The 14769-nt window shown below is 41.6% G+C and overlaps 1 protein-coding gene across 7 annotated transcripts in view; it reads right to left on the reverse strand.

Annotated features, from left to right (window-relative positions):
• myo3b (myosin IIIB) overlaps nt 1–14769 on the reverse strand; it is a 481967-nt gene that overhangs the window by 295015 nt on the left and 172183 nt on the right. For all 7 annotated transcript variants that reach the window (XM_059966610.1, XM_059966606.1, XM_059966605.1 and 4 more), the window contains one exon: nt 9442–9556. In XM_059966610.1, the coding sequence (XP_059822593.1) occupies nt 9442–9556 (115 nt within the window). The remainder of the gene's footprint in view (nt 1–9441; nt 9557–14769) is intronic.

Below are 14769 nucleotides of genomic sequence, written 5' to 3' on the forward strand. Positions count from 1 at the left end.
TTTTTATTATACAACCAATTTCACGATACATACCAGTGATATTAACCCTGATACTGAATTCTGAAATTATTCAAATCAATATATTTACAGCCACAAATAATTACAGTGAAAATAAATTTCATCCACAATTTTGGAGTGTACATTCATAGTCCATCAATTCCCTGCTTCATTGCTTTTTCACCTTTCAATAAGATGGATGGGTTTGTTGCACTGATATCAGCTTCACAGCATCAGGCTGAATGTCACTCAGGAATCTCAGATCCCCACGTTCAGTAATTTGCAATCTGTTTCATTGCTTTGAAAGAAGTTGGGTGACTGAACTGAAACTATGCTCCAGTAAATCTGATGTTGAAAAGGCAATAATGAACATCTTGATCTTTTTCCACAGTGCTGGATAGCATTCAGAGATTTCTTTATGGAACCAAGTCTTGATATGATTTTTTGAACCTCAACTTCAGTTCTAAGTCATTTTGTAGCAAGATCATTTCTTCCTCCGCCCTTCCTGTTAATTCTGTGTTGCGAGTGTTCAGGAATGGAGTTATTACCCAACCTGGAATTTGAATCGAGTGAAGATCCTGAAATATCTCTGACATGTTTATACATAGCACACCCAGATGAGCACAGTATACTTAAAGATCATTTGATTTTCTTTCTTCTTCTTCTAACTCAGAGAGGCTCAGAAATTGGAAAAGGTCATGACAGCCAATGTTGCACTTAAATAGGGTTAACCTGAACAGAAATGTGGACATGTCTGATTTGACTTTGATAAGATTCACATCATTTCCTTGCAATCGAAGATTGATTTCATTAAACTTTGCAATTAATTCTGACAAATAAGCAATGTCATGCCTAATATTCCTGTGTTAATTACTGAATGAAGTATTCAAGTCTTCAAAGAATTTTATCACAGTTTCAAAAAGCACATAAGAGTGTCTCAGGTAGTTCTCCTTTTGAGAGCCATCTGACTTGTGTGTGCAACAGCAAGAATTTAAAATGTTCACCACTTTCAATACATAGCTCTCAAAATAGTTGAGAATTGAGAACATGGGACTTGATTTTAGCCACTGTGATAACAGTATTTAACGATTTGTGCAGCTGACCACTCAGATTTTTGCGACAAGATGTTGTCTACGAGTTGCACAGTGAATGGTAAATATGTTAGGTACAGCTTTTTTCAAGGAAGTGATAACACCACAGTGTCATTCTGTCATTTAAGGTGCCCCATCTGTGGTGCAAGCAAGAATGGTGGTGAGCAAAATGTTTTCATTGAAAAATTTCTCAACAACCTGAAATATTGACTCCCTGTTCATTTCTAGTCCCCTTGCAAATAACAACTCTTGAACCATGTTTTCATCTCCTACATATTACTTCCGGGGCGCCACTGATATAGGTGATTCTTGTGAGGAACTCTGATGGGTACCATCAAATATTCTCATTTCATCCTGCTATAGCTGACAACCACAACTGCATCTAAGGTCTGGACAGTTAGTGATGATGTTTTAATGTGATTAGACAATCTATCTCCACTTAAAATTGATGGAAATAGATTGGATTCTGGCTGGTGCCCTGCCCCTTTAAGATAACGGAGGAAAAGAGGTCATCGTGCTGGGCTAAAGGTGATTTAAGAAAAAGAGGCTTTCGACTCCCAATACTGACTATCTTGCTGGCAAATATACAGATTCTGGTAAACAAATTTGAAGATCTCAGAGCTTGGGTACTGTATCAGAGGGACATTAGGACTACCTGCATCTTTTGTTTCACGGAATCTTGTTTAACCCCTTCCATTCTGGATGGAGTGATTCAGATTGATGGGCTAATACATTGCCAAGATAAGATTGTTAAGCTTTTTTAAAGTCAAGGGTGGTCAGGATGCTTCACGATCAACTCCTCGTGGAGTACAAATGTGACGGTGCTGTCCCAGTCATGAGACCTGGAACACCTCACAATCAAGTGGCATCCATTTTACCTGCCACGGGAGATTTCAGCAATGATTTCGGTGGTACATCCCACCACAGGCCAATATTAAGCAGGCTCTAGATGAACTGAATGATATGATCAACAGGCATGAAACAGCACATCTTGATGCTTTCCGTCAAGAGTGCTTACTGTACTATTACATGATCACTCTTTGGAAAGTCTGGTCAGCTGGCTGTACACCTCCTCCCTGAGTATAGGCAGAGACTGAAGCACCAGTAGTGAGGACTGGTACAGACAAGGGAGGAGCACAGCAGGAGTACTTACAGGATTGCATTGAATCAGTGGTCTGGACTGAATTCATGGATTCATTTTCGAGTCTGAATGAGTACGCTACAGCTGTCACTGACTTCACTAAAACCTCTGTGGATGACTGTGTGCCTACAAAAACCTACTGTACATACCCAGATCAAAAGCCATGGATGAACCAGGGGGTTCGTTGTCCACTGAGGGCAAAATCTGTGGCACTCAGTCTGGCGACTAAGGTCTGTATAAGATAACCAGATACGACTTGTGGAAGTCTACTTCAAGAGCTAAGGAACAATTCCGAGCGAGCTTGGAGGCAACATTGGATGCACGTCAACTCTGGCAGAACTTGCAGGCCATTATTTCCTACTAAGTGAAGCCCATCATGAATGGCATGATGCTTCACTCCTGGATGAGCTCAAAGCCTTTTATGCTCACTTTGAAAGGGAAAATAAAACCAGTGACCCTGTGATCCCTATCTTGGTGGCCAACATCAGGCTGTCTTTCCGGAGGGTGAACCCTTGCAAGGTGGCAAACCCCGATGGAGTACATGGTAAGGCTCTGAAAACCTGTGCCAACCAACTAGTGGGGATGTTCAAAGACATTTTCAATCACCCCATGTTACAGCTGGACGCTCCCACCTGCTTCAAAAGGGCAACAATTCCAGTGGCCAAGGACAGCAGGATGAGCTGCCTGAATGACTTGTGGTGAACTACGTATACCTGTCTGGACACACCCCCCCCCCCCTTGCTGACTGCTCCTGTGGCTCCTCCCACTGACTGTGGCTCCTCCCACGGACCCCGGTATAAAGGCGATTGGAGACACAGCCCTGGCCTCAGTCTCCAGGATGTACTGTTGTGGTCAATTGCTGCTGGTTCTTTCTTCCAGCCAATAAAAGCCTATATCTCGCCTCACGTCTCCGAGAGTTATTGATGGTGCATCATGACTATCATCCAATAGCACTCACATCTACAGTGATGAAATGCTTTGAGAGATTGGTCATAGTGAGAATCTCCGCCTGCCTCAATAAGAACCTGTCCCACTGCAATTTGTTTATTGCTACAATAGGTCTATGGTGAATGCAATCTCAATGTATCTCCATGTGGCCTTGCATCACCCAGTTAGACAATACCTACGTCAGGATGCTGTTTATTAACTACAGCTCAGCATATAACAGTATTATTCCTACTGTCCTGATCAAAAAACTACAGAACCCAGGCTCTGTACCTCTCTCTGTAACTAAATCCTTGACTTCCTAACTAGAAGAGCATAATCTGGGCATACTGTAAATAACATCTCCTCCTCGCTGACAATCAACACTGGTGCACCTCAGCAATGTGTGCTTATCCCACCACTCTTTTCCCTCTACACCCATGGCTGTGTGGCTAGATACAGCTCAAATGCCAACTATAAATTTGCTGTTGATACAACCACTGTTGGCAGAATCTCAGATGGTCACATGAGGGCGTACAGGAGCAAGACACACCACTAGTTGAGTGGTGTCACATCACTAACTTTGCACTTAACATCAGCAAATCCAAAAAACTGACTGTGGACTTGAGGAACTGTAAGATGAGGGAAAACACACCACTCCTCATGGAGAGAGAGCAATTTCAAGTTCCTGGGTGTTAATACATCTGAGGACCTCTCCTGGTCCAACATGCAACTATAAAAAAGGCAAAACAGCGGCTATATTTCATTAGGAGTTTGAGAAGATTTAGTTTGTCACCTGGAACAATCGAAAATTTCCAAAGATATACTGTGGAAAGCATTCTGACTGGCTACATCACTGTCTGGTATGGTGAGGGCAAGGCTGCTGCACAGGGTCAAAGTAAGCTGCAGAGAATTGCCCAACATGGGCACCAGCCTCCACAGTATCCAAGACATCTTCAAGAAGTGGTGCCTCAAAATGCCGGCATCCATTATTAAGGACTCCCACCACCCAGGACATGTCCTCTTGTCATTGGGGTGTTCCAGATTGAGCAATGAGCAATGAAATCTGGAATGAAACAGGCACACCACAGTGTTTTCACAAAGTGACTGAAAATAAGCCAAGATCTTGTTTGCTTGATCAAAGTGCATTCTCTTCAAATGTTCAAGGAGTCTGAATGATGTCATTGCCTGATTTGGAAAAAAAAACGTTTGTCACACTACAGGCACATTGGCTGTTGTAGGCTTGGTGCAGGTATAAATCCATAGTTCAGATACTCTACACTTTATTGTCTACATAACTTTTTCGTTTGGTCTGCTTCTGCCATTTTTGTTGCGGGTTAATGACCCTGGTCAATCACCTATTGCTTAAATCCAACCTCAAGTGCTGCGATCAATAAAGGGGAAAGTTATGACATCATGCGCTTCTGTCTGAAGATACAGGAAGTTGGGCAGCAGTTTCTCAGTTGGGCCATGGGCTAGAGAAATGTGGTCAAGACCATTCAAAAGGAAAGATTCTGAATTTTACCCCAATGAACGCCATACCCTAATCAACAGGAACTGTATCACCGCGCAACAAGTGTATGGTAATCATACTACCTAACCCTGTACTCAGCAGTGAACAGCAATAATACGCAGGCTGGGCCCAGAAATAACACAATTTCTTCAGACCAGATTTCTTATAATACATCAAATACAGAAGTGTCATATTGCTTTTCAAAAACATTTTAAGGAAAGTCTAAGAGAATGGTGGGTTAGCAAGAGATTAGGTGATTATGTGATCATTGTAATCAATTATGAGGTGGTGAGGATCAAATGCTTATAAGTAGTTCATTTCTTAAATTAAGCCTGCAATCCTTCAGCTGCACCCCTTGTTACCAAGCGCTCCCCCATCACACCCTTTATTTTTTCTCGCCCCCTTAGAAATTCCCCACTGCCTCTAGAGGTCGATATTGCCGACTTAGGGAACCATTGGTTTAGAGCTAGATATGTACTCATAATTGCTGAAGTAAATGTTACCATTGTTTCAAGTGGAGTTGCTGCTCAGATACCAATTTTTCCAATTTTCAATGCATTATTAACAGATCAAAAACAGATCATGTCAATGGGGACAAATCAGGTTAATGTTTCAGGATAATGACCTCCAATGGATCTGAGATATTAACATAGCTTTACACTATAGTCTTCTTTTAGTTCCCCGAAGTGAGCTCTTTTTAACATAAATGGAAAACGCTTTTGAATACTGATATCCATTTCTAGTTAAAATAGGGGCGTGGGAGGGTAGAAAAGGAAAACACCCCCTTTAGCCAAATCAAGAGCATAGGAATGTACATTTACTGGCATTTGCAAGGGAAAAATAACACTTCCTTATTGTTAATGCAGTAAATATCTGAACTTCACTTTTATAGTCAAATAATTTTTCAGGAGGCCCAGGAACTGTGCAGAGGAGTTCAAATTTGCTGGCTTTTGGAGAGGTACTGCCAATAGTTATGATTACTTCAGACATGGGCCATTCCAACTTTCTGCCACCTGATCCAATTTAGCTTTTGATGTAGGCCTATTACTCAATTCCCAAGGGTTCTGGTGGACAAACTGTAGTCCTACAGCTGTTAATGTAATTATCAAAGAAAATATGTAAGGCACACCTTTGGCAATATGGTGAGCTCAAAGGGCCATGACTTAGATTAGGAGAATGGACAAAGATGGAATACAGTGTGGGAAGTGTATGGTCATGCAATTGCTGGAAGGAACAGAAGTGTAGGACTATTTTCTAACCGGGAGGAAAACTCAAAAAGCTGAGGTACAAAGGAAGTTGTGTGACCTCGTGCAGGATTCCCTAAAGGTTAACTGGCAGATTGCAGCATCAGCATTCATCCTGACAAGACCAAGATATAAAAGCAAGGGTGTAATGCTGAAGCTTTATCAGGCATGTGGAGAAGATGTTTCCTATAGTGGGGCAGTCAAGGACCAGATGGCATAACCTCAGAATAGAGGGATGCCCATTTAGAACAGAGATTAGGAGGAATTTCTTTAGCCGGAAGGTGGTGAATCTGGAATTTATTGCCGCAGGCACCTATCGAGGCCAGGTCACTGAGTACTTTTAAGGCAAGATAAGATAATCGAAATGTTATGGAGAGACGGCAGGAGAATGGGGTAGAGAGGGAACTGGATCAGCCATAACCAAATGGAAGAGCAGGCTCTGCTCCAATGTTTTATGGTTTTATGGGGATAAGTTGCATTTTTGAGACCTTCATTGAAAGGTTAATACTGTACTTCCTGAAAGATTTGGGAAAGAAGGCATATATTTATGCTGTTGTCCCCTAAAGATATTATTTAAATATGCTTTGCAGTTTTCTTTCCAGACCAACAGAATATGTGTTTTTAAAACATATACAATTTTGTTCATGAAACAGTGGTTTAATAAGTTATATAGAACAGTACTGCACTGGACAGGCCATTCAGCCCATCATATTGGGCCAACCATGATGCCAATTTACACTAAATGTTCTCCTCCTGTGTATCATCCACATCCCTCCATTCCCTTCTTATTCATGCATCTATATAAAAGCCTCTTAAACTTACCAGACTGCCTGATTCCACTGCTACCCCTGGTCCAGGCTACTAGCACTGTCTACCTGAAAAAAACTTGTCCTTCATGTCACCTTTAAACTTCCCATCTGAACCTTAAAAACATGTCCTCTGGTGCTTGATACTTCTACTCTGGAGAAAAGATTCTAATGTTCTTGTCTCTCATAAGTTTACAAAAGTCTATTCTGCCTTCCTTCAATTTCTGACATTCCAGGGGAAAAAAAGAACAAATTTGTCTGACTTTTCATGATAGCCCAAACCCTCTAATCCAGATAGTATCCTGACAAACCTTCCTGACAGTCTCCACAAACTTCCTATAGTGGAGTGATCAGACTGCATGCATTATTCCAAGTGCAGTCTGACTAAAGCTTTGATAGCTGCAGCACGACTGCCTTAATTTTCTTCTCAACATCCTTACTAATTTAAGCAAGCATGCTATATGCCTTCTTTCACACCTTATCCATTTATGTAGTCACTTTCAGTGAACTATGGACCTGGGTTCTAAGATACCTCTGCACCTCAATTCAGGGGCTATTCAGGAGTCTACCATTACTGTATACTTTCCTCTTTCATTTGACCACCCAAAGTGCATTCAACTCTATCTGCCACTTCCTTGCCCATGTCAAAGTTCAAAGTAAATTTGTTATCCGAGTACATATATAGTAGGTCAACGTATACTCCCCTGAGGTTCACTTTCTTCAGTCATTCACAGGATAAAAAATGCAATAGAATCAATGAAAAGCTGTCTGTAACTGATCTATATCCTGCTGTGTTCTTTGATAGTCCTTTACACTACCCCTAACTCCACCAACCTTGCTATCATTCACAAACTTGTTAATCCACCTATCTATAATTTCATCTACTTCATTGATATATATCACAGAAGTCCCAGCATCGATCCCTGTGGAGCACCGCTGACTACAGACCTCCAACTGGAATAACTTCCTCCTACCCCTGTTTTCTAAGGGCAAGCCAGTTCTGAATCCAAACTTGTAAATCACCCTGGATCTTGTCAATCAACCGACCATGAGGGACTCTATCAAATGCATTACTAATGTAGATAACATTCACTGCCAAACCCTTATAGCTTTCCTGCCTTGAGGTGAGGCTCTCTGGCCTATTATTGCCTGGCTGACCCTTATTTCCTTTCTTGAACAAAAGCACCTTTGCTACTCTCCAGCCTTCTGGGACCTTACCTGTTGCTTGTGAAGACACAGAGATCTTTGTCAGTGCCCCAGCAAACTCCTTACTTACTTCTTTTCACATTCTTAAATATATGCCATCGGACCCTGAGGACTTACCCACCTTAATGCTTTTCAGCATTACCTCCTCTGTATTCTCAAAATGACCCAGCACAATAGCATGCCCCACTCTCCCTTTCCTATCCTCTAATTTCTCCAAATACTGACACAAGGTACTAATGTAATACCTCAGCCAATCGTTCTGACTCCAAGCACAAATTCCTTCCTTTATCCTTGGATGTACCTAGATTCTCCTTAGTTATCCTCTTTTTCTAAATATAAAATGTCTTGGGATTCTCCTTGATCCTGCTTGTCAAGGCATCGTCAAGGAATGTTAGAAAGTGCACAAACGGACTATCTGGCATTCCTAATGGTCTGTTTGAACACTTTCTTGCTACCTTTATATTCTCCAAAAGCCTAGTCAATTTTTGCTTTCCAGATCTTGCCTACGCATCCTTTTCCTTCCTGACCAAATTCAGGACCTCTCAGGTCATCCAAGGTTCCCTTACCACCGTTGTCCTTGCTCCTCATTGGAATATGCTGATCCTGAACTCTTATCAGCTGGTCTTTAAACAACTTCCTCATGTTATGTTCCTCATGGACTTGCCTGACAGCAGCTCCTCAGTTCTTGCGTTACCCTGTTATAATTTGCCTTCAAGCTTCTTACTTTACCACCCTCCTCCACCAACCTGGCTTCACCTATCACCTTCTAGCTTGTCTTTTTTTCCCCTTCCCCCACCTTCTTACTCTGGTATCTTCCGTCTTCCTTTCCTGCCTTGCTGCTGTGATTCCCACCCCACCCCTACCACCGCCTCTCTAGGTTAAGCACTCTTAAGTAGCACATGGAAACCTCCAGCGAAGATACTGGTTCCCCTCCAGTTCAGATAAAAACTGTCTTCATTGTATAAGCCCTATGAACTCTGTAAGTGAGCCCAGTGATCTATAAATCTGAAGTCCTCCCTTCTGCCCTAACTCCTTAGCCATGTATTAAGCTGCACTATATATCGATTTGTCACCTCACTAGCACTTGATAAGGGCAGTAATCTTGAGATTGCAGCCCTGGAAATCCTGCTCCCTAAAATCCCTTTGCCTGCTCCTGCCTATGTAATTCGCTGGAGTGGCAGGAGCAGGGATGATATGACCACAGGTCACAACAAACATTTTAAAATGCAGTAATTTAATTGTGGACTTCTTCAATGATTCAATTGTCATTGAATACGCTATCATTAAACCAAACAAGTTTGATACTTCTTATTTTGTTTACTGAAAATCAGGCTAAGAAAAGAATTCATTTATATTTCATCTCTTCACTCTCTTTTGTTCTATTGGAATAAAGCTGTGCACAAGTATAGAATAAGGGACAATTACCAAGTCCATTGCCCCAGGAGGTAATACTATTTACTTCAATCGTATTCGGGGTTTAATTTAAACAACTATTTATGCCCATTTTGGGTTCACTCACCTCATCAGTAAATCCAATGATTCTGAAACAATGTTGAATTGCTTCAAAACATTCCCTGTACAAGCTGTTGGTTAAAATATCTTGCATGTTCTTGCTTGTGTCATTGTCAATATACCTAATTAATCAAAGAGGAGTCATAGAATATCACAAAGTTAACTCTGCAATCCAAAATTCAAGTATTACAGATGAGTAATCCATGGTTATTTAAAGGCACATGCTGTATTTTTATTTCTGGAAGAAGCTGAATTGACACTAATGTGGTAGGAAAGCAGCTGTATAATCAGTGCAGAATTAGAAGAGGATATCATGAATTACCACTCCACAGGGCAACAAATTAACAAAGATTTGCATTCTGAAATGAAATAGTTTCTACGGAAAAAAGTAAACAGTCGACTTTTCAGGCCGTCCATTCAAGCACATTTACTCTTCAGCTTTTTTTCTCCAGTCCTGCCAAAGGACTCCGGCCCGAAATGTCAACTGCACTCTTTTCCATTGTTGCTGCCTGGTCTGCTGAGTTCCTCCAGTATTTTGAGTGTGTTGCTCAGATTTCCAGCATCTGCAGATCTTCTCTGGTTTGTGGTTTGAATAAAGGTGTTAAATCGACTACCAGAGGTCTGGAAATCAATAAAAAATGGGAATGGAGCAGCAAGGTCACAGAACGATAGGAACTGGTGTGCAAGACCAGCAAAAAGATAGCATGACAAGCAGCAGTGTGAAGAACAAAACCAGCAAAAGGATGTATGAAGTAGTTGTTTATCCATTTTAGCAGACACTTCTGGTGTTTCTAAGTTTATAGAGCTTTTCAAGGGGGGTACAAGACAAGTTGATGAGACACTGGATGATATCTACATGGACTTAAGCAAGGCCTTTGACAAAGACCCATGTGGGAACCTGGTCCAGAATATTCAGTTGCTTGGGATTCAGGATGAAGTACTAAATTAGATCCAATATTGGCTTAGTGGGAGAAATCAGAGAGTGGTAGTAGATGGTTGCCTCTCAGACTGGAGACCTGTAATTAGTGGTGTGTTGCAGGGATCAGTGCTGGGTCTGATGTCGTTTGTCATCTATATTGATGACTTGGATGATAATGTAGTAAACTGAATTAGCAAAGAAGCAGATGACACCAAGATTGGGGGCACAGTGGTCAACAAGAAAGTCTATCAAAGCTTGCAACATATTGATGCAATGAAAAAGAAGGCACGAAAGCCGATATATTTCATTAGGAGAATGAGACTTTATTATCAAAGTACATTTATGCCAACATATTCAACTCTCAGATTCATTTTCTTGTGGGCATTCACAGTAAATACAAGAAACATAATAGAATCAATGAATGACTGCACCCAACAGGATGAACAAACTATCAATGTGCAAAAGACAATTGTGCAAATACAAAATGAAAAAAATTATTAAATAAGCAATAAATACCAAGAACGTAAGATAAAGAGTCCTTGAAAGTGAATCGATTGGTCATGGAAACAGTTCAGTGATGGGGCAAGTGAAGTTGAGTGAAGTAACCCCCTCTGGCTCAAGAGCCTGCTGAATGAGGGGGTAATAACTGTTCCTGAAAATGGCAGTGTGAATCCTGAGGCTCCTTCACCTTCTTCCTGATAGGAGCAGCGAGAACAGAGCATGGTCCTTGATGATGGATGCTGTGACAACCCTCTGTATAAATGTGCTCAATGGTGGGGAGGGATTTACCCATGATAGACTTGGCCATATCCAGTACTTTTTGTAGGATTTTCCATTCAAGGGCATTGGTGTTTATATTTAAGGCTGTGATGCAACCAAACAATCATAGTTCATTGGGGGCTGTGGGGGGTTTGTGAAGGTGCCTCCATCTTTTGACAGTAAAAGTGAGCATAACAGATATTGAAGGGTCTCAGCCCAAATCGTCGACTGTACTTCTTTCTATAGATGCTGCCTGGCCTGCTGCGTTCCACCAGCATTTTGTGTGTGTTGCTTGAACTTCCAGCATCTGCAGATTTCCTTGTGTTTGCGTTTTTAAAGACATTGAGATCATCTGGGATTGAGTTGTGATGTTATCCTTGTTGCCTGGTTTCACTTTGTTGGACGTGATAGTACTCAAGCCTGGCCACAGCTGTCAAACATCCTTCAGAGATTCAAGTTTGGTCTAGAATTGCCATTTCGCACCTGAGATGGCTTTCTGGAGATTGTATTTGGACCTCTTGTTGGAAATAACTCTGAAAATGAGTAGCTTGGGTTGAACTGTTCTCTGTTCTTGACAATCCACTTGCAAACGTTTCATCACCATACGAGGAGACATCATCAGTGCGCTGTTCATTTGCGGTGTGTCCTCCGAATGTTTGGCCTTCATATACTTATCAATCAGCTAATTGGTCATCATTACAAAAACTAAATTGTGACATAGGGAGGGGGTCTTGTCACTGATCGGTTGTGTGGCAAACTCCGTGCGTTGTGGACTGGAATTTTGCGAGATTTGCTTATAAAAAGGATCCCCGTCTGCATGTCTGTTTACAGAATCGTTTGTGGAAAACCATGCTTCCAGGAATTCTCTTGCGTGCTACGTGTTTGCCTTGGTCATGGCTTTCATTGATGCCCAGTTGAATTTGTGCCCCTCTTGATTTTCATTGGTAGAAACTAAGGAGAGTTGCTCACGCCAGTTCACAGCCAGTAGATCCTTGTGGATAGTTTTCTCCCAGTTTGACCAGCTTAATATTTGCTGCAATCCCCAGATGGGATTTTGTCGACCACACTGGTCTTGTCCAAAAGCTTGGTTTATTCTTTAGGTCTGCAGAGTACTCTCCTCAATGTTGCTGTTGGCTTATGCACAACAAAAATTCTATGTTCTTGGTTCATTCACAGCTTCTGGTTGGGGAATAGTTTGAATAATATTGTTGGGATACACTCAACTATGACTGTTTTTATAATGTATATGATAACTGTGGTATATTTGTTCAAATCCTCTGATGAATCCTTGAACACGGCCCAGTCTACTGATTCAAAACAATCCCGTAGCCACTCTTCAGCCTCCAACAATCACTTCTTTGATGTCCTTATCTCTGAACCCTTGCTCTTTAGCCTCTGTCTGTGCAGGTAAGAAGACAGCCAAGTGATCAGATTTCCTGAACTGCCATCTAAGCATGGAACAGTAGACATTTCTAATTGTAGTATAGCCCTGGTGCTACAGGTGATACATTAATGATAATTGGGCAGAGATTTCTTCAAACAATCCTGACTGAAGTCCTCAACAATCAGAATAGATTGTTTCTTGTTTGCTGATGGTGACATTCAGTTAATTGAGTGTCTGCTTAACACTGGCCTTTGGCGGTATGTAAACCGCAGTCAGGATCATGGAGGATCTCTCTTGGTAAGTAGAATGGTTGACAATGGATTATCAGATATTCCAGGGTGAGGGAACAAGAATGTGATAAGAACACTGCATCCGAGTTTATCATGTAAAGCAGATCCCCCACCTTCTGCCTTCTCAGAATCAGCAGTCCAGTCCATCCAATGTATCAAGAAGGCTTTGGGTCTTACCAGAGTATCCTGTGTGAGCCATGTCTCCATGAAACAGAGAACACATCAATTTCTCATTTTCTTCATTTACAATCAATCGAAACAACATGACAGTGTGCACTGGATGAATTCCTCCATCAACAACTGTTAGGAACTAATAATGAAGTAGTATTGATAATGTTCTAATTTGTTCTGTATTTCAATTATATACATAATTTGTTACTCAGTTAAACAGAAGTTTACGTTTTCTTTTTTACCTTTTTAACTACTTCCATGAAACTTGGGATAACCACTTGATTGGGCCAAAGTGTATTGGTCATAATGTACCATAATTAATCAGAATCCACTGTATTTCTGATTATAATTTACAGTTTTTTATTATGCATTGCAAAGTACTGCTGCCACAAAGCAACAAATTTCACAACATATGCCAGTGATAGTAAACCTTATTCTGCTTCAGTGGGATTTGGAGCAGCCCAAAAAAAAGAGCTGAAAACAGCAGAACTTAATGCAGTCAAACGTGAGGTATTGCCCTTTGGGAGGACAAACCAGTGTAGGATATACACAGCGAACAGTAGGGAGGCATGCAGTAGAACAAAGGGATCTGAGACTACAGATCCATAACTTCTTGAAAGTGGCATCACAGGTAGATAGAGGTAGAAGGGAGCCTTTGGGACATTGGTCTTCATGAAGCAAAATATTGGGTACAGGAGTTGGGATATTATGCTGAAGCTGTAGAAGTCATTAAGAAGGTTAGATTTGGAGTATTGTATGCAATTGTGGCCACCTACCTAAAGGAAAGATATCAGTAATGCTGAAATACATCCTAGGATGCGCAGAGACACATCATCGGTGATGTAACCTGGGGTCATCAGGTGTTTCGGGTCTTTCAACATCAGATACATTTGCCCAGGCAACCCAGCCAGAGCTGATCAGGCCCTGATTATGTCCCAGCAGCATTAGTCCACGGGTCACACCTCTTGATCCGTAGCCATCAGCAGCCTCTGTTATGTTCCTGATGGCTCTTTTCTTTGCAGCCCCCCCAATGCCAAGAAAAGAGTAGGTTCTGCACAGCAAGCAGCCAGCAAAACCTCTACACCACACCTCTGTTGTGCCATTGTGCCCTCCATCCTCCACCCCTGTCTCTGGCACAGCTCTAGCAGCTCCTGATATTTTGCTTTCTTATACTCAAATGCCTCCTCAATCCAGTCTACCCAAGGCGCTGTTAGTTCTACCAAAGCCTCCTGCTTTGAGGTTTCTGACAGAATGACCATGACAAGCCTCCAGGATGATGATGTGATGGTATCAGGAAACTTTGAAAAGGTACAGAGAAAATGTTGCTGCAAATTGAGGACCTGAGTTATAGGGTGGAGGTTGAATAGGTTAGGAGCATAGGAGATTGAGAGGAGATTTGATAAAGGTATACAAAATTATGAGGTATAGATAGGGTACATGCAAGCAGGCTTTTTCCACTGAGGTTGGGTGAGATGAGATCTAAAGATCATAAGTAAAGGTGAAATGTGAGATATTTAAGAGGAACCTGACGGGCAACATCTTCACTTAGAGGATGGTGAGGGCGTTGAATGAGCTGCCAGCAGAAGTAATGAATGCAGCTTTGAATTAAACCTGTAAGAGAAATTTGTATATGTGCACATGGATATGGGGAGCTATGGTCCAGGTGTAGGTTGATAGTACATGCAGAGTAACACTTCAGCACAGACTAGATGGGCCAAATGGCCAGTTTCTGTGTATTCATGCTCCATGACTCTACAGGTAAAAGCACAAAGTGAGGGAAGAATAAGGTTGCATCTTGTATTATGGTCCCAT

This window comes from Hypanus sabinus, chromosome 4, assembly GCF_030144855.1.
Source record: "Hypanus sabinus isolate sHypSab1 chromosome 4, sHypSab1.hap1, whole genome shotgun sequence".
In the NCBI taxonomy this organism is placed as follows: domain Eukaryota; kingdom Metazoa; phylum Chordata; class Chondrichthyes; order Myliobatiformes; family Dasyatidae; genus Hypanus; species Hypanus sabinus.